We start from the raw sequence: 20,831 nt of genomic DNA, 5'->3' as shown, positions 1-20,831 counted from the left end.
CACACACACACACAAAATTTTAAATTAGCTGGGCATGGTGGTTTGCACTTGTAGTCCTAGCTACTAGGGAGGCTAAAGCAGGCGGATTGCTTGAGCTAGGAGCTAAAGGCTGCAGTGAGCCATGATTGTGCCACTGTACCCCAGCCTGGGATACAGAGCAAGACTCTGCTCAAAAAAATAAAGTAAAATAAAATGAAAATCTGACTCTAAAACCCCTACTCATGTTCATGCCTGTAATCCTAGCACTTTGGGAGGCCAAGGCAGAAGGATCGCTTGAGCCCAGGAGTTTGAGACCAGCCTGAGCAACATAATGAGACTCCATCTGTACAAAAAATTTAAAAAATTAGTGGGTCATGGTGGCAAACGCTTGTAGTCCCAGCTACTCAGGAGGCTGAGGTGGGAGGCTGAGGTTGAAGCTGCTGTGAACTGTGATTGTTCCACTGCACTCCAGTCTGGGCAACAGAGGGAGGCCCTGTCTCAAAAAATAAAAAAATACAATTATAACCACTATTCTTTCTGGCATATGCAGTTCTACTTGTAAATGGTTGGAATGACGAGACACACATATAAAACAATCATAGAGTAAGCCCTGTAGGTGCACAGGAGCCAAGATGAGCAGAATGAGCAGGAAGCAGGTTTTTATGGAAGAAGTGGGTGGGGCCTAAAGAGTGGAATTTGGAGAGGCAGAGTTAAGGGAGGAGAGTGGGCATTCTGAAAGAGCCATGCAAAGGTTGGGACAGAGGACTGTGTGTGCTGGGAGGGGCAGCTTGGAGGTTGTTCTCTCTGGAGCAGAGGCCTGGCTCATGGTGGGCAGCCTGGAGCAATCATCAGCCTTAGGTCTAAGGCTGATCTGGGATGGGCAGCCTGAGCCCTGCAAAAATGGATAGCAGACATTGGCCAGGCGCGGTAGCTCACGCCTGTAATCCCAGCACTTTGGGAGGCTGAGGTGGGCGGATCACGAGGTCGGGAGATCGAGATCATCCTGGCTAACACAGTGAAACCCCGTCTCTACTAAAAAGACAAAAAATTAGCCAGGCGTGGTGGTGCATGCCTATAGTCCCAGCTACTTGGGAGGCTGAGGCAGAAGAATGGCATGAACTCAGGAGGCGGAGCTTGCAGTGAGCCAAGATCGCGCCACTGCACTTCAGCCTGGGTGACAGAGCGAGACTCCATCTCAAAAAAAAAAAAAAAAAGGTGGATAGTAGACATTTCTACAGAGACTATGGAAGAAGGATTTGGGAAGTACTGAGGCTGCGGGCAGGGAAAAGGAGCTATAAAAAGGGTTCTGTCCAGCCATTTCATCATTGATCGCGCATCAGCCGAGTAGCCTTCAGAGCTCACTCAGAACCAATCTTGTTGACTGTGTATAATTTGTGTTAAAGGAGAACTCAAAAATAAGTCATAAAACCTATTTGGTGAAGAAGAGTAACCTGCCTGTCCATCAAGATGCATCTGAGGGAGAAGCACCTGTGCAGGTAATGATGGCTGTGATCAGACACGTGTGTGCTTGCAGTGTGTGTGCTCTACCCCGAGTGGCTCTTACCCTTCTCTGTGCAGCAGAACCACGTAGGGAACTTTTTTTTTTTTTTTTATGAGATGGAGTCTCACTCTGCCGCCAGGTTGGAGTGTAGTCGTGCGATCTTGGCTCACTGCAACCTCTGCCTCCTGGGTTCAAGTGATTTCCTGCTTCAGGCTCCCGAATAGCTGGGACTACAGGCATGCGCCACCACGCCCAGCTTATTTTTGTATTTTTAGTAGGGACAGGGTTTCACCGTGTTGGCCAGGGTGGTCTTTATCTCTTGACCTCGTGATCCACCAGCCTCGGCCTCCTAAAGTGCTGGGATTACAGGCATGAGCCACTGCCTTTTTACCAGAACTTTTAAAAATTCAGATGCCTCTCTCTGCCCCAGATGGTCTGGGATGAGGCCCAGGCATTCTGTCTGCAGAAGCTTGCTGGGTGATATAGTATGCAGCCAAGTTTGAGAATTGCTGCTATTTAGCATAAGAACGTTCCACTCTCTGGAGGGTCTAAGTCAGTGTCTCAGACACATTGGTCAGGAAATCTGACAGTCAAGTCAGATTCCATTTCAACCTTATGTTTTTGGTGGAGGTAAGAGGCTGGGCAGAGTTGAAATAACAAATCTCAAGAGACTTTTTCTCCCTTCTAAGGAAAGATTATACAATTATAATACAAGATGAATCTGTTGATATCAACCAATTCTGAAAATTATTCAACCCGTGAAATGACCTGATAAACAATGCTTTTATGATTACATAAAATAATTACATGAGTCATAAAATGTTTTACTTTCCAAGGAGTTATATTTATTTTGTGAATAAGAAGCCCAAGTGTGCTTTTATTTTTGCTTAGTAAGAAGATTCTCAATGATTTGGCCCATACTGAGAATTATTATTATCTTTGTTTTTTTAAAGATGGAGTTTCGCTCTTGTTGCCCAGGCTGGAGTGCAATGGCACGATCTCAGCTCACCGCAACCTCTGCCTCCCAGGTTCAAGCGATTCTCCTGCCTCAGCCTCCCGAGTAGCTGGAATTACAGGCACCTGCCACCATGCCCAGCTAATTTTTGTATTTTAGTAGAGACAGGGTCTTGCCATGTTGGCCAGGCTGGTCTTGAACTCCTGACCTCGGGTGATCCACCCGCCTCAGCCTCCTAAAGTGCTGGGATTACAGGCGTGAGCCACCCTGCCTGGCCGAATTATTATTATCTTTATAATTAGAGTAATTTTCTGTGTTTTAAATTATATTTATTATTAGAGCTTGGTCCAGAGTCAACTAGAAATGGAAAATCCTCAAGGTATTATAAACTTGTCCTTCAAAGGTGTCAGTAGGATCACAGTCACATTCCATGAAAACACGGCTCAGATGTTAACACACATGTTTTTCTCTCACATTTTTTTAACCTGGTGAGAATAAATCCAGCACCTTAAAGTTTTTAAAAAGTCAGGTAATTAAAAATAAACCACTGGAAGAACACAAACAGATGATGGTACCTTGCCTCAAAAAGTTTATATCAGGAATTGGGTGAATAAAATTTTGTATATTTTATGCAAGAGGAGTAACTTTGAAAGAAAACACACTAAAATGCCAATGGTGGTAATTGGTGGTATCTGGATTAGTGTGAGTAGGGATGATTATTGTCTCTCTAGTTTTTAGATTTTTTTATAAGAAGGTTACAGAACTTTTACTACAAATATGCATAATAAAGTGTCCGTTCCTTAGTTCCATCAGCACTCTAATCAATATCTTCAAACAAAAAAGCCATCTGAAAGACAGAAATGGTGGCATGAGACTATAGTTCCAGCTATTTAGGAGGCTGAGGATCCCTTGAGCTCAGGAGTTTGAGACCAGCCTGGGTAATATAGCGAGACCCCATCTCTTAAAAAAAAGAAAAGGCATCTGATATTTCCTGAAGGCTGTCGTCCAGAGCAATCCAGCAGCAGATCCCTTTGCAAACTTTTGTAAAGGAAATAATTATCACTTAATTTGTCTAACTTTTGGATTTAGGTTTTAATTATCTTTTTTGAAGGGAATATGCAGCTATATAATAAGACACTTTAAAAAAGTCCCTACTTGCAGAGTTATCTTTCCAAAATACTGATTTGAACACATTATTTCTCTACACGACAATCAATGGCGACTGCCATTTTCCTTAGCATGGCATGCTAGACTTTTGTGAGTTGTTCCTAACAGAATGTTCCAGCCTCATTGCTCACATTTCCCCCAAACATACCCAAAGCTCTAAACGTCTCAAATTACTTTTTAAAGCCCTACTTATTTAAAAAGACATCTTCCTTTTAACCTCCAGGCCTTTGTAAAATGCTCATTTCTCTACTGAAATATCCTTTCCCTCTCTTCTCTTCTTGCAGAACACATCGTATCAGACCTCCTGGTGAAGTTTCTAGCACAGCTTTTTTCTCTTTCTTCCTTAGAATTAATAACTGCCTCATCTGTATTTCCACAGCATTTCCAAGTACTTCATACACCAGCCTGTGTCAGTTTGAAGCATTATTAGCTATTTGCCCTGCAAACTTGGGAAGGCTGTTTTTCTGCCTTGCAATAGTATGAAGTCTGAAATCAGGACTATGACTTATGTATCTTACTTACATTTGTGAAGTTGGTTATCTGATTTGCTTGGATAGTCTGGTCGTCTCAATTGTACAATAGTGCCCCATTACTTTACTTTCCTTAAAATACAACGATCTCAGATTCCAACCCCAATCTACTCCAGTGGGTGGGACATTCAACCTTAGTATGCTGTCAAGCTCTCCAGGGTCATGTCATCTGAAAGGCCCTCTTGGCCCTGTGAAGACTGATTAACTGTGTAGCCATGGAGTCTGGGATCTTGAGGCAGGAACTCTAGGCTGGTGTGCAGTCTCTTGCTCACTACTCCAATGTACTGCCACAGATTAGGACTTGAGTCCTTCATCTCTTCCTTAAAAAAGAAAACAGTTTTATTGAGATATAATTGATCATAATAAACTACACATATTTAATGTATATACTTTATAAGATTTGACATGCACACCCGTGAAACCATCACCACAATCAATATAGTGAACGTATCCATCACCTGCAAAAGTTTGTTGCGCCCTTTTGTAAACTTCTCTCTCTTATTCTCCCTACCTCTCCTCCCATCTCATCCCCATGCAACCACGGATCTGCCTTCTGTCGCTGTAGGTTGGTTTGCATTTTCTAGATTTGTTTGGATTACATAAATGGAGTCGTGCTGTGTGTGCTCTTGTTTCTGGCTACTTTCACTCACATAATAATGTTGAGATTTATCTACGTTGCACATATTAATAGTTCATTATTCTTCTGTATTGCTGAGTATATTCTATTGTATGAATATATCAAAATTTATTGATCCATTCACTGTAGATGGATATTTGGGTCGTCTCCGGCTTTTGGCTATTATAAATAAAGCTGCTAGGAACATTCATATACAAATCTTTTTTTTTTTTGAGACAAGTTTCGCCCTTGTTGCCCAGGATGGAGTGCAATGGTGCCATCTCAGTTCACCGCAACCTCCACCTCCTGGGTTCAAGTGATTCTTCTGCCTCAGCCTCCCAAGTAGCTGGGATTACAGGCATGTGCCACCACGCCCGGCTAATTTTGTATTTTTAGTAGAGACGGGGTTTCACCATGTTGGTCGGGCTGGTCTCGAACTCCTGACCTGAGGTGATCCACCCGCCTCAGCCTCCCAAAGTGCTGGGATTATAGGTGTGAGCCACCGTGCCTGGCTATCATGTACAAATCTTTATGTGGTCATATGCTTCTTTTCTTTCTTTTGGGTAAATACATTGGACTGGGATGGATGGATCATATAGTAGGTGTATATTTAACTTTCAAAGAACTACCAAATGGTGTTCCAGGATGGTCGCACTGTGTTACACTCCCCTTGACATTGTATGAGTGTTTCAGTTCTCTCTGAGCAGCTCTCTCCTCTTTGGGTCTTTGTCTTTCAGACTCTAGCACCTTAAGACCCCCAAGCCTTGTCTTATCAACTCAGGGAGTTGGCCACACTCATCTTCAGTTCCCATCCCTGCACCTCTTCAGTTCCCCATCCCCGCACCATGGCCTGCAAACTCTCTCGAGACAGGAGGCTAGGGCAGTTGCAGGGCTTGTCTCATTGGTTTTCTGTTTCTCAGGGATTACTGTCTTTCATTGCTGGATGTCTAATGTATTAAAAACAATTTATCTATTATATATTTGATTTGGCTCTTTCGTTGTTTCAGGTGTGGAATTAAATCTGGTTTCTGATACTCTGTCTTGGCTGAAAGCATATGTTTTCAGTGCCCACTGCTGGGGGTGGTGGAGGGCACTCAAGAGTTCCATTTGGACATTGAGTTAGAGAATTTGTGAGAGTTCACATACCTGCTCTGGAGCCTTTACCCTACTGTTCCCTCTGCATGGAAAATGCTCTCCCCAGACCTGCATATGCCAAGGTCCAATATCATTCCAGGGCTTAAATCGATTGCCAGATAAGCTTTGCCTGTATTACTCTCACTCCCTACTCATTTTCTGTCATGTTATCCTATTTTGTTCCCTTGATAGCACTTAACACTTTCTGAAATTATGTCATTCGTTAACTCATTTATTACCTATCCTACTCCAGTAAAATTTAAGTTCCGTGTCAGCAGGGACCTTTCTGGTCATGTCCACTGTGCTAACCCATTTTGAGGGTTTCTGGCCCCTAGGGAGTGCTCAGTGTGAATTTGTGGAGTGAATATTAAGATGAAGATAATGCTAAGTACACAGTTGGATATGTGAGTCTGGAGCTCAGAGGAGAGGAAAAGTGAAGCCTGAAGATACACATTTAAGAGTCTCTGCTTAACGATGGCGTTTAAATCCATAGGAATGAATGAAACCCCTTGTATTAGGGAAGAGAAGAGCAGATGGCCCAAGATAGGGCGCTAAGAAACCTCCAAATATGGAGTTCACATCTCAGTTGTGCCTTTGAAATTCTTGTTATCCACTTTTAGTTTTCTTCTCTTCCTCCTTGAAATTGCCTGCCAATTTTCAGAGCCCTCTCCTTCCTTTATACCATCATGAGTTGCTCACTTTGCTTATTTTCCTGATTAAGATCATAAGCCTCTTAAGGGAAAGATCCTGTAGTCAAAATTACATTCTTGAATTGAATTGGGTTGGACTGGAGTGGACTGGAGTGATAAGTATTGTCACATTATAGAATTTCACCCACTGAAGTGCAAGTGTTAAATGTATTAATATTTCAAGTTAATGGATACTGTACGCAAGTTTTTAGTTAATTATTATTAACTTTCCATTATAAAAGCTTGTTTTTGTTATTAAATCAATCATCAGATTTAACCCAGAAATCAACTCATGTAAACATACAGTGATAGAATTGTATTTTTCTCTAAATTTTCAGGACATTGAAAAAGACTTGAAACAAATGAGGCTTCAGAACACAAAGGAAAGTAAAAATCCAGAACAGAAATGTAAAGCTAAGGTAAGAAATACTTTTGTCTTTGGGTTCCATATTAAATAGCTGGCTGGGGAGCCACCTTGTGATCTGGGTTACCTGCATGATTTTCCCCCTAGTATTTTATAGAATTGCTCTATTTTGTGATGTGAGACCAATGGTTTTAAGAATCTATAATGTCAAACAAAATTGACCTAGGGAGTTGTAATTCTAAGGCTTTTATTGAATTGCTAAACTGATTTTTTTTTCTTTCTCCTAGAAGGGGGTAAAGTTTGAAATTAATTTAGATGAATGTATTTCTGATGAAAACATCCTCCAAGAGGAAGAGGTATGCCATTAAGTCTAAATTTCCATTAGTAGGTATGAGAAAATGCATATATCTTACTTAATAGCATGTTTTCTGAAATCATTTCACAGGCTGTAGGGATACTTTTTTTCAACTTTTATTTTAGATTCAGGTGGTACGTGTGCAGGTTTGTTACCTGGATATATTGTGTGATGTTGAGGTTTGGGATATGAATGATGCTGTCACCCAGGTACTAAGCATAATACCCAGTAGTTAGTTTTTCAAGCCTTGCTTCCCTCCTTTCTTACCCTCACTGTAGTAGCTCCCAGTATCTATTGTTGCCATCTTTATGTCCATGAGTACCCAATGTTTAGCTCCCACTTATAAGTGAGAACATGCAGAATTTGGTTTTCTATCCCTATGTAATTGGTTTTCTATCCCTATGTAATTTGCTTAGGATAGTAGCCTCCAGCTGCATCCATGTTGCATGGACATGATTTCATTCTTTTTTCATGGCTGCATAGTATTCCACGGTGTATATGTACCACGTTTTCTTTATCCAGACCACCATTGATGGGCACCTAGGTTGATTCCATGACTTTGCTATTGTGAATAGTGCTGGGATGAACATGTGAGTATATGTGTCTTTTTGGTAGAATGATTTGTTTTCTTTTGGATATATACCCAGTAATGGGATTGCTGGGTTAAACAGCAGTTCTGTTTTAAGTTCTTTGAGAAATATCCAAACTGCTTTCTACAGTGGTTGAACTAATTTACATTACATTTCCGCCAACACTACATAAGCATTCCTTTTTCTCTGAAGCCTCGCCAATATTTGTTTTTTGACTTTTTAGTAATAGCCATTCTGACTCGTGTGAGAGGGTATCTCACTGTGGTTTTGATTTGTATTTCTCTAATAATTAGTGATGATGAGTATTCTTTTATATATTTGTTGGCTGCTTGTATGTCTTCTTTTGAGAAGTGTCTCTTTCTATCTTTTGTCCACTTTAAAATTTGGGTTATTTGTTTTTTCTTGTTCAGTTAAGTTCCTTATAGAATCTGGATATTAGACCTTTCTTGGATGCATAGTTTGCAAATATTTTCTCCCATTCTGTAGGTTGTCTGTTTACTCTGTTGATAGTTTCTTTTGCTGTGCAGAAGCTCTTTAGCTTAATTAGGTTCCACTTGTCGATTTTGTTTTTGTTGCAATTGCTTTTGAGGACCTAATCACAAATTCTTTCCCAAGGCCCATGTTCAGAATGGTGTTTCCTAGGTTTTCTTCTAGGATTCTTATAGTTTGAGGTCTTACATTTAAATCATCAAGTCATCTTTAGTTGATTTTTGTATACAGTGAAAGGTAGGGGTCCAGTTTCATTCTTCTGCATATAGCTAACCAGGTATCCCAGCACCATTTATTGGATAGGAAGCCCTTTCCCCATTGCTTATTTTTGTTGATTTTGTCAAAGATTAGATGGCAGTGGATGAGTGACTTTATTTCTGGGTTATCTATTCTGTTCCTTGGTTTATGTGTTTGTTTTTGAACCAGTACCATACTGTTTTGATTACTGTAGTCTTATGGTATAGTTTGAAGTTGAGTAATGTGATGACTCTGGCTTTGTTCTTTCTGCCTAGAATTACTTTGGCTATTTGGGCTCTTTTTTGTTTACATATGAATGTTAGAATAGTTTTTTTTTTTTCCAATCCTGTGAAAAGTGACATTGGTAGTTTGACAGGAATAGTGTTAAATCTATAGATTACTTTGGGCAGTATGGCCATTTTAATGATATTGATTATTCCAATCCATGAGTGTGGACTGTTTTTCCATTTGTTTGTGTCATCTGTGATTTCTTTCTGTGTAGAGATTTTTCACCTCCTTGGTTAGACGTCCTCCTAGGTATTTTATTTTATTTTTTGGTGGCTATTGTAAATCGGATTACATTTTTGATTTGGCTCTCTGCTTGAATGTTATTGGTGTATAGGAATGCTATTGATTATTGTACTTCGATATCATATCCTGAAACTTTGCTGAAGTTGTTCATCAGTTCCAGGAACCTTTGGGTGGAGTCTTTAGGGTTTTCAAGCTATAGTATCATATCCATGATGAGATGGTTTGACTTCTTCTTTTCTTATTTGGATGCCTAGAATTTTAAAAAATATTTCTAGAAAAATGTTTGGTGCTCAAGGCCAGGGCACAGTGGCTCACGGCTGTAATCCCGGCACTTTGGGAGGCTGAGACAGGTGGATCACGAGGTCAGGAGATTGAGACCATCCTGGCTAACATGGTGAAACCCCGTCTTTACTAAAAATACAAAAAATTAGCTGGGCGTGGTGTCACCCACCTGTAGTCTCAGCTACTTAGGAGGCTGAGGCAGGAGAATAACTTGAACCCAGGAGGCAGAGGTTGCAGTGAACCCAAGATCACCCTACTGCACTTGAGCCTGGGTGACAGAGTGAGACTCCATCTCAAAAAAAAAAAAAAAAAAAGAAAGAAAAATGTTTGGTGTTTAAATGAGTCTTCTAAATACTTTTTATTTTCCCATTTTATTTTATTGGGGTTATTTCTTTAGATAAATTATTACATTTTAATTTACTTTTCTTTAAATAAAGGAGCTATTTTACTCATATTAATTTTATCATAGCCAAATTAAAATAGAAGAGCTGATACATTGTCAACAACTAATATACTGACCTAAAAAATTGAACAGGTACCCTGAAACCAGGCACATTTATTTTAGGTCTTAATTAGTTATTGATAACTTTGAGTAAATCTCATTTATGCATTTGGGCTGTCTTTGCCACAGCAAGGAGTAAATACAGTAAATCCAATACAGCAAATCCAAATTTCATTTTATTAGTTGATTTTAAAATCTTTTTTTATCCTGATTTTATCAGACCTATAACAAATGTCAAAATTAACAGTTTATTTTTCCATTTTACCTTTTCTGAATTCACCTTTTAAGTCAATATAAGTATGAATAATTATACCTGATGCTCAATCTTTTTATTTAATGTTCTTTATTAGCTTAAAACATTTCCATGTTAGCATTTCTTATTTTTATGAGCATTTGCTACATAAAGACTTCATTAGAGTGGTGATAGTTAGCATTCACCTCAGTTCAACCATAAGTTCCTAAATGCCCCAGAGCTATGACACCAGAGTGGAGCAGATCTGGGGACCTGCTTCTGTATGGGAACTTGAGAAGTGGTACTCTCACAGAGCTTCTGTGAAGTGAGGTGCTGACATTACCCTGCTGAAATAAAAGAATGGAGTCCAAAAAGTTTTAACTGCCGCTCTTTCTTATTCTTTGCTTTGATCTGCTTGAATCAGAAGTGGCCATTTTGGTATTGACTCCAAAATACTAGGAGCAGATTTTGGGAGCTGGTTAAGAATGTTGTACACTTAAAACAGGGCATGAATGAGAAAAGCTTGAGAGCACCATAGACTGGAACTGAAGTGGAATAATATTGAAGTCAGAAAGTCTAGATAAAATTAAGTTGTCTTATGACCAGTGCTTGACACTGTTAACATGGAGAAGAAATGAAAACATTTCTGTTTTTATCTAACACAGCTCTAGTTTTAAAACTCTATGGATTTATTTGTTTAGTAAACATATGTTGAATATTTACTATATACCTTGCTAATTAGTTTTACTAGGAACGCAAAAATATGGTTTTTCTTTCTTTCAAAATATGGCTAATTTATCATAAAACACTGTGGAATTGATTTAGGCAATGGATATACTAAATGAAACTTTGACCTTTGAGGATGGCTTGAAGTTTAAGGAATATAAATGTGTAAAGGAGCATGGAGATTATACAGACAAAGCATTTGAAAAACTTCACTGCCCAGAAGCAGGTACGTGTCTCTTGAAAGTTGTAAATGATAAGGAACTGTTTTATTAGCAACCCATCTTGAACTCTGTCCCCATGCATCTGCCTCGGCTCCACTGTTACTTGACCCCTTTCTGCTCTCTCTAAGCAAGGCAGAAACACACTTGCTATTCTCCTGCCACCCATGCAGTGGCCACACTCCCTGAGATCCAGCCCTCCTTTCCTGCTCCATACCCACTCCCTCCTGCAGCTTTGGCTTCTCCCAGGAGCTCCAGATGTACCAGTCTTTCTCATTATCTTCTGGGAAGCTCCATGGACAAATGTTGCCAGTATCTGAAACTCAGCTGTGTAAAGTCAAGCTCTTCTGTGCTCTTCCTTCCCAGTGACCCTTTAGTTTGGTCAGTGTCACAGGTGCAACTGGCTGGGGCCAGTGTTGTGGGCAGTAAAAGAATTTATCAACACAATTGTAAGTAAAGAAAGGCAGATTTATTAAAGTACAAAGATATGTTGCAAGAGTGCAATGGGCAGCACAGCAGAGAAGGGGCTGTCTGCCAAGCGGCAGGGGCTAGAGGGAAGTTTTATAGGGTCATATTGGAGGAGCTACATGCTGATAAGGTGTGCAGATAAGGTTTTGCTGCTGGGGCTGCGTGTGGAAGGAATGAGGTATTTGGGAACAGGATGTGCCAGCAACTTGTCTGTGATGAGTCATCTCTCAGAATAGTTGTTCCCTCATCCCCACCCCCCCACCTGGGACCCCCTCCCTTGTTGTTGTTTACTTTTGAGAACTTCACAGTCAGTGCTATCACCAGGGTGCACCCTCAGCATAGTGTCTATTCTGAGATGTCTCTAGAGTCTTCCTCTTCCTTCATTCCCTCTGTTACTAGTTTAGGGCTCTGTCATCTCTCAGTAGTGTGGTGTAGGCTTCAGAGACAGATGGGAGTTTGAATCTCAGCTGTTGGTGCCACTTTCTGGTTATGTGACTTTTCTTTCACAAGTTATTCCAACACTCAATCTCAGTTTCTTCTTAGGAACGGGGGATAATAGTAGTAGGAATAACCACACAGGGTAATTGTGAGGACTAAAGTGACTTTTGATGTATAAATGACCTGGCACATACTAGGTGCCTAACATAAGTGCTGTCTTTTCATTTTCCCTTTGCCTTCCCCTCACTGTATTGCCTTATTCACTTATGTGACCTCCTTTTCTCTAGTATTTCCCCTTCATTCTCTAAATGGTTACTGTATTAGTCCATTTTCATGCTGCTGATAAAGACATACCTGAGACTGAGCAATTTACAAAAGAAAGAGGTTTAATTGGACTTACAGTTTCACACAGCTGGGGAAGCCTCACAATCATGATGGAAGGCAAGGAAAAGCAAGTCATATTTTACATGGATGGCAGCAGGCAAAGAGAAAGAACTTGTGCAGAGGAACTCCTCTTTTTAAAATCATCTTATCTCATGAGACTCATTCACCATCACAAGAACAGCATGGGAAAGACCCGTCCCCATGATTCAACCACCTCCCACTGGGTCCCCCCAACAACACACAGGAATTCATGATGAGATTTGGGTGGGGACACAGACAAACCATATCAGTTACTAAAGTTATCTTGGTATATTATTACTCTGCTCAGATTTTTTTTGGATAATACCTGCAGAATAAGGTCCATTCCACATATTATCACATTTAACACTACATGGCCTAATTCTTCTGTGACCCACTTTTCTCATCCCAGCACTGCCTCTTTCCTTCCATGGAAAATGGGATCCATACAGCCTGCTGGAATGCCCATTTTCTCCTACAGCTGGAATGCCCATTTTATCCTACAGCATTTACAGACCTGACTTGGCTCAGTTTCCTCTTCCTGGAATACTCTCTGCCTCATTTCCTTCTTGAAGAATCTCCATTCAGCAGGCATCTTATTGAGGATCTCCCTTGTGCCAAAGACTGCTCGGTGGTATGGAGCTCAAAGATGAATGAAATCTGGGCCCTGTTCCCAATATCACAGAAGTGTTATGAGCAAAAGAGGCACAAAACTGAAATGTTAATCACTGTTGAAGTTCGAGCTGGGTAGAGAGTCAGGGAGGTCCGCACTCCTCCAGGGCTTGGCATGCCATCATATTTGTGATTGAGAAGGATCATGCTGGCTGCAGAGCAAAGGATGGCAGGGAGGGCAAGACTGAAGGCAGGAGAAGAGTCCAAGTGCATGAGCCAGAGTGGTGCAGGGAGGGCAAGACTGAAGGCAGGAGAAGAGTCCAAGTGCATGAGCCAGAGTGGTGCAGGGAGAATAGATACTGAGTGTGGGACCTGAGGAAGAGAAGGGGCTCAAGGATATTCCCGGTTTTCTAATTCAAATGCATGAAGCTTTCATCAACCAAAAATACATCACAGGGAGGGTAATGGGGTCGGGAGAGACAAGGTAGTGATCCAAATTTGGAACATGTTGAGATTTAGGTCTATAGAGCATCAGTTGCAGATTCTATATAAGACTGAAGGCCTGGGGCATATCAGGGATAAAGATATAGCTCGGTGGCCCTTAGCTTATCTGTGGTTTTTAACCTTGGTGATGGTCAAAATACCTATGCAGAGTACTGCATACTTATATTGACTGGTGATGGTCAAAATACCTATGCAGAGTGAGAAGGAAATGGAGCTTAGGACATAACCCTACCACTATATAGACAAACTTTGGAGAATCAGGGAGAGTAAAGCCAAAGGAGGAGAGACAGGTCATGGAGGAGGCACAGGAATTGGCAGCATCACCTGGAAGAGAAAGGCCAGATGAGGTGAGTGGGATTTGGCCCTTCAGGAGCTGTTAATGGCCTCAGGGAAAGCAGTTGGCTGTGTAAGGGGTAAATTCAACTGTTATCTTTGCATCAGTTTGCTGGGAAAAGCAGAGGGGGTTGGCTGTTATTTAGATGAAAGGAAAAAAAAACCCTTCATTAGTAGTATACTGAAAATTGTCTCATTTTAATCTGTATTCCTTTAATTATTATTCAGGCTGAAGAATTTTTCCATATGTTTGTTGACCATTCATATGTCTCTTTTTTTTTTCTTTTTTCTTTCTTTTTTTTTTTTTTTTGAGATGAAGTCTCCCTCTGTCTCCCAGGCTGGAGTGCAGTGGCGCAATCTTGGCTCACTGCAACCTCTACCTCCTGGGTTCAAGCGATTCTCCTGCCTCAGCCTCCCTGAGTAGCTGGGATAGGTGCATGCCACCACGCCTAGCTAATTTTTTTAATATATTTAGTAGAGATGAGGTTTCACCATGTTGGCCAGGCTGGTATTTGAACCCTTGATCTCAGGTGATCTGCCTGCCTCGGCCTCCCAAAGTGCTGGTATTACAGGCGTGAGCCACCACACCCGGCCAACCCTTCATATTTCTCTTATGAATTATGTACTCATGCCCTTCATCCTTTTTTCTACTGAAATGGCATGTTTGTTTTTTTCTTTATAAGACCGATTTAAATCAAACTTTTGCCTGTAATATGTATTGCAAATGTTTTCCTCAGTTGGTTGTCAGATCTCATTTATAGTAATAACAGCAAATATATATGAGTGTGTGTGTGTGTGTGTGTGTGTATTCATTCACTTAGGAATAAACTTATGAGAATTGTATGGCATATAGAAAGAAAACTATAAAACCTTACTGAAGTATTTACAGACCACTTGAATAAATGGAGAGAAATAACAGTGCTATATATTGGAAATATTTTTTCCAAATCAATATTGCAGTCTCGTTATCTGAGGTATTACCCAGAACTCTTTGTCTCGCGACCAAAAGAATAAGGAGTGTGGACACTAAGGGTGAGTTTGGACTGAAAGTTTAATAAACAAAAGAGGAAAGCTCTTCACTAAACAATGCCCACAGCTGCACAGATAAGGGAGCAAGGCCCAACACAGAAATGCCTTTGTCCTTTGTGCAATGAGTGGGCCTCCAGCAAATAGTTCCTTCTCCTTTTGTGGGCATGTACATAGTGGGCCCCAGTGAGCACATTTCCTTTCCTTTTTGGGGCATACTTTGGACTGTGAGCCAAGCCTCTGTGAACCATCACTCCAACACTCAGCTGGTTGTGGGCCAAGGCTCTAATTGGTCTTTACACCATGTCATTTTTTTTTTTTTTTTTTTTTTTTTTTTTGAGATAGAGTCTTGCTTGCTCTGTCACCCGGCTGGAGTATGACTGGAGTGTGGTGGCACAATCTTGGCTCACTGCAACCTTCACCTCCCAGGTCCAAGTGATTCTTGTGCCTCAGCCTCCTAAGTAGCTGAGATTACAGGTGTGCACTACCACACCTGGCTAATTTTTGCATTTTTAGTAGAGATGGGCTTTCGCCATATTGGCCAGGCTAGTCTCGAACTCCTGGCCTCAAGAGATCTGCCCACCTTGGCCTCCCAAAGTGCTAGGATTACAGACATGAGCTACCATGCCCGGTCAACCATCATGTCATTTTCTGAGTAGTGCCTTCTCCAAAAACAACCCCCAGCCAGTCAGCATACTAGGAGAATGGGGTGGAGCTGCCAGAAATTCATGCCTTATGCAAGTGAAACACCCAGCCCTATCAGGTTCCTCATAAAAGCCTTTGTACTCAGCTGTGAAATGGCAGAGAGTTCAAATGGAGAGGGGACCCAAGAGGGTTGCCATTTCACAGCTGAGTACAAAGGCTTTTATGAGGAACCTGATAGGGCTGGGTGTTTCACTTGCATAAGGCATGAATTTCTGGCAGCTCCACCCCATTCTCCTAGTATGCTGACTGGCTGGGGGTTGTTTTTGGAGAAGGCACTACTCAGAAAATGACATGATGGTTGACCGGGCATGGTAGCTCATGTCTGTAATCCTAGCACTTTGGGAGGCCAAGGTGGGCAGATCTCTTGAGGCCAGGAGTTCGAGACTAGCCTGGCCAATATGGCGAAAGCCCATCTCTACTAAAAATGCAAAAATTAGCCAGGTGTGGTAGTGCACACCTGTAATCTCAGCTACTTAGGAGGCTGAGGCACAAGAATCACTTGGACCTGGGAGGTGAAGGTTGCAGTGAGCCAAGATTGTGCCACCACACTCCAGTCATACTCCAGCCGGGTGACAGAGCAAGCAAGACTCTATCTCAAAAAAAAAAAAAAAAAAAAAAAAAAATGACATGGTGTAAAGACCAATTAGAGCCTTGGCCCACAACCAGCTGAGTGTTGGAGTGATGGTTCACAGAGGCTTGGCTCACAGTCCAAAGTATGCCCCAAAAAGGAAAGGAAATGTGCTCACTGGGGCCCACTATGTACATGCCCACAAAAGGAGAAGGAACTATTTGCTGGAGGCCCACTCATTGCACAAAGGACAAAGGCATTTCTGTGTTGGGCCTTGCTCCCTTATCTGTGCAGCTGTGGGCATTGTTTAGGCAACTTCCCGTGCTAGTTCCCTTATCTGTGTCTGCAGCTTGATTTTTCAGACTGTTCTTTTGTTTGAAAGAATTCTGAGGACCTGCCCTAACTGCCTGCCTAAATGATTCTTTCTTTCTCCTCCCTCAATATGTGGCTTTATGGCTATTTCAATCAAAACCGCAGTAGGATTTTTTTTTTTTTTAGTGGTATAGGGAGATCTCGGCAGGTTGGAGAATCCTGGAGCTTCTTAAGTAGCCAAAAATTTTGAAAAAGAAGAACAGTTAAGTGGTACTTACCTTTCCAAATGTCAAAATGTATTACAGAAATTATAGTCATTCAAACAATATGATAGTGGCACCCAAATAGTTAAAACAGTGAGAAGAGAAAGTTAGAAACAAATCCTAGTATGTATCATAATTCAGGACAAATGAAAAGTAACATCACAAGTCAGTGTGAAAAGAAAGGATTATTTAAATAAATGCTGCTGGGCCAGTTGGTTAACAGTTTGGGGAAGATTGTGAAATCAGACCCTATATAATATGATACAACAAAACACATTTTAAAAAATCAAAGAGTTTATATGTAAAAAAGTTATACATTAGAAAATGAAATAAAATAATATAGGTAATTTTTTTTTTTTTTTTTTGAGATGGTGTCTCGTTCTGTCACCCAGGCTGGAGTGCAGTGGCGTGATCTCGGCTCACTGCAACCTCCACCTCCCGGGTTCAAGCAATTCTCTTGCCTCAGCCTCCCGAGTAGCTGGGACTACAGGCGTCCGCCACCACGTCCAGCTAATTTTTATATTTTTAATAGAGACGGGGTTTCACCATGTTGGCCAGGATGGTTTCGATCTCTTTACCTTGTGATCCACCTGCCTCGGCCTCCCAAAGTGCTGAGATTACAGGCGTGAGCCACCATGCCCAGCCAAGGTAATTTTTTTTGAACAGGGAAGAGCTAGCTGTTCAAAATACATAGAAAAAAATCACAGAATAAATTAGTAATAATTCAACTTTAACAAAAAGCTGTAATAAAGCAAATAATACAAACCCCTAGAATTGTCATTTTCAATAATGTATCTAGTTTAAATAATCATAAATGTCCACAAAAATTTAGCTACAAATGAGGTCATTATATAATGGTATTATTTTTAATAGTGAAAAATCACTAGCAACCTAAAAATCTGGCAAGAAATGATTAGTTATATTACATTCATAAAGCAGAATATTATGTTTGCTTTAAAATAGCTGTATAGAAGAATATGTAATAACCTGGATATGATCTGTAGCTGATTGAAAAAAGTGAGCTCTGAGAGGACATGTAGTATGTGGTCCAATTTTTTGTTTCAAAACAAAGCAAAAATATGCAGAAGGGAAAAATTGAAATTATTATAGTCTCTGGACAGTGAGATTATGGGTGGCTTTTTTTTCTTCTACCTACCTGATTTTCAGATTTTCTATAGTGAAAACAGTAATAAGGAAAAAGACAGAACAAGTTATTTTTTAAATTAAGAAAATGGAACAGATTTTGTTTCTGTGGAAAAAGACTAGAGTGAAAGTTCTCATAGATGCCTCAAGGAATTTGTCTATTTGTGTCACTGATATTTCCTTGGCATTTAGCAATATTGGCTAGTCAGTCAAACACTAAAAATAAAAGTAAAACAGTGTTGACACCTTTTTGTCATTTCAATCTTATATCTGTTAGAACAGGGGTGGTCATTTTTCTGGTTTTGAACATACCTGCTGATAAACTGCCTCTGAGTTCCTAAGAAGTGTTTGGGGCAATTAGTCACACTTTGACTGCTTTCGAATTAATGAGTTGTTTTCTTACACCCAGGGTTTTCCACGCAGACTGTAGCTGCTGTGGGAAACAGGAGGCGGTGGGATGGAGGAGCGCCTCAGACTCTGCTGCAGATGATGGCAGCAGCTGACATCACCTCCACCTGCCCCACGGGGCCTGACGGTGAGTCTGTGCTTAGCGTCAGTTGTCAGGAAGGGAAGACCAAGGACCCATACAGCCCAGTGCTCATCCTGATGTGATAGTCTGCTTCTCAGTACCCACCCTATAGATCTTGTATCAGACACTTTCAAATATGTTGTTTTGATATCTCCCTACACCTAAAGAGACTTGCCTGCTAATTATCCTGGACAAACCACCACTCTAGACATGCACATATAAAGGAGGAAAAATCCAGGATGCCACCTTCCTCAGAGTGAGGGAAAATGCATGAGGAAGGACAGCTGACTTGATTTACCTTCCAAGGCCAGCTCAACAACTTTTTTTGCGATTTCATAGGGTCATTTTTTTTTCCACCAGTAAAATTAGAATTAAAAGAGTAGCTATCTCTACAAGATTTCGAGAGTTAATAGTTCAACGATGCATATTAATTGCTTTGAAGCCAACGTGCTATTTAAATGTTAGGAGTGTTTAGGATATGATTATGTTTTCTACCTAAATTCCTTCGTTTACATTTGAACCTCTCACATAGCCTTTCCTTAGAAGAGGATCATAGCAGGCCGGGTGCAGTGGCTCACGCCTGTAATCCCAGCACTTTGGGAGGCTGAGGTGGGTGGATCATGAGGTCAGCAGTTCAAGATTAGTCTGGCCAACATGGTGAAACCCTGTCTCTACTAAAAATAGAAAAATTAGCCGGGCGTGATGGCACACAGCTGTAATCCCAGCTACTTGGGAGGCTGAGGCAGGAGAACTGCTTGAACCCGGGAGGCGGAGGTTGCAGTGAGCCAAGATCGTGCCACTACACTCCTGGCTGACAGAGTGAGACTCTGTCTCAAAAAAAAAAAAAAAAAAAGAAGCAGAAGCGGGCCATAGCAGCCTCCAATGTCTGGATGTTATCTTCACAGGTGGTAAAGATTTTTATTGCTTATTTCCTATGTTCTTGATAACATGGGCTGAGAGGGAGCTAAAATTTGTACATGTGCTGTAAGTTGAAATATGTAAGTATATCACTGAAATGAGCAATTATGTGTATAAATTGAGTTTCCCCTCAATTGTCTTATTAAGTTATAAATCAATTTAAAATAGGCAAATAGAATAAAAATTTTTATCACACCAAAAAAGCCAGTTTACAAAGCAATGAATGACTCTTCCCCTCATCAGCTATGTGACAAGAAGTCACTGAACTTTTCTATATCTCAGCTTCTTTATTAATAAAATGAGAGGTGGGATTAGGTTACCTCCAAGGTTTTAACATTCTTTGATCTTATACAAATGCAAGTGAAGAAGCATTTTTATTTTTAATAACACTTTCCTCTTCAGATGGCCAAGTTATTGTGATTGAAGGCATTCCAGAAAACAGGAAACAGTGGCGGCATGAAGCTCCAGGAACTTTAATGAGTGTTTTGGCAGCAGCACATCTAACGAGTAGCTCATTTTCTGCCGATGAAGGAGAATTTGGTATGTAGTTTATTTTTAACAACATAATCAGTCCCCAGAGGAATTTTGTCAAGATTTGCAAATGCTGAAAGGAGATAAAAATACCTTCAGCTGGGAGAGAGAATTGGGAGGGTGTCTAGCCTTTTCAGAAGCTGATTTGCTTTGTCCAATCCTATTCCAAATGTTACTAACAAAAGACATGAGCTTTCCAGGAGAGTGGTGTAATTTTCTTTAATGCAATCAGCTGACAACTGGTGAAAAGTTTAAGTAGGGCTAGTGGCTTTGTAGCTGATGATCTAGTATTGTTTTGCTCTACCTGAGTCAGTTTATTTCTGACAGCTATTCAGTGGACTCAAATTACTATCCCACGGACAATAAAAATACACCATAATATCATTTGTTTTTTTCCTCCAATTTTTAGCAAGATTCTGCTTTTGTTTACTTTAAGGCAGGAGTCCCCAACCCTTGGGCCACAGACCAGTACCAGTCTGTGGCCTGTTAGGAACCAGGCCACACAGCAGGAGGTGAGTGGTGGGCCAGGTGAGCATTACTGCCTGAGCTCTGCCTCCTGTCAGATCAGCAGCTGCATTCAGTTCTCATAGGAGCATGAACCCTATTGTGAACTGTGCATGTGAGAGATCTACCCTGTGTGCTCCTTATGAGAATCTAATGCCTGATGATCTGAGGTCCCCGAAACCACCCTCCTTCCCTGCCCCCATGGAAAAATTGTCTTCCATGAAACTGGTCCCTGGTGCCAAAAAGGTTGAGGACTGCTGCTTTAAGGGAAGCTAACCATCATTTTCTAAAATTTGAGGGGCCTGGGTGTAATGGCTCACACCTGTAATTCCAGGACTTTGGGAGGCCGAGGCAGGAGGATCTCTTGAGGCTAGGAGTTAGAGGATGCTGTGAACTATGATCACTGCTCTCCAGCCTGGCTGACAGAGCAAGAACTTGTCTCTAAAAATAAAAAAAAAAGTTTGAGGGAAATCACATC

The 20,831-nt window shown here is 41.0% G+C and overlaps 1 protein-coding gene across 2 annotated transcripts in view; it reads left to right on the top strand.

The window, feature by feature from the left end:
* NEK5 (NIMA related kinase 5) overlaps nt 1–20,831 on the top strand; it is a 91,772-nt gene that overhangs the window by 45,478 nt on the left and 25,463 nt on the right. The window contains exons 17-22 of one of the 2 annotated variants that reach the window (XM_030813438.1): nt 1,383–1,475; nt 6,910–6,990; nt 7,223–7,291; nt 10,979–11,105; nt 18,281–18,406; nt 19,721–19,858. In XM_030813438.1, coding sequence (XP_030669298.1) covers nt 1,383–1,475; nt 6,910–6,990; nt 7,223–7,291; nt 10,979–11,105; nt 18,281–18,406; nt 19,721–19,858 — 634 coding nt within the window. Of the gene's footprint in view, nt 1–1,382; nt 1,476–2,433; nt 2,509–6,909; nt 6,991–7,222; nt 7,292–10,978; nt 11,106–18,280; nt 18,754–19,720; nt 19,859–20,831 lie in introns of those variants that run through there. The other variant, XM_003270124.4, reaches the window with a different exon arrangement.

Source organism: Nomascus leucogenys, chromosome 5, assembly GCF_006542625.1.
Source record: "Nomascus leucogenys isolate Asia chromosome 5, Asia_NLE_v1, whole genome shotgun sequence".
NCBI lineage: Eukaryota > Metazoa > Chordata > Mammalia > Primates > Hylobatidae > Nomascus > Nomascus leucogenys.
The sequence above is the reverse complement of the archived record's forward strand: the minus strand, read 5'-3'. Positions and strand labels throughout refer to the sequence as shown.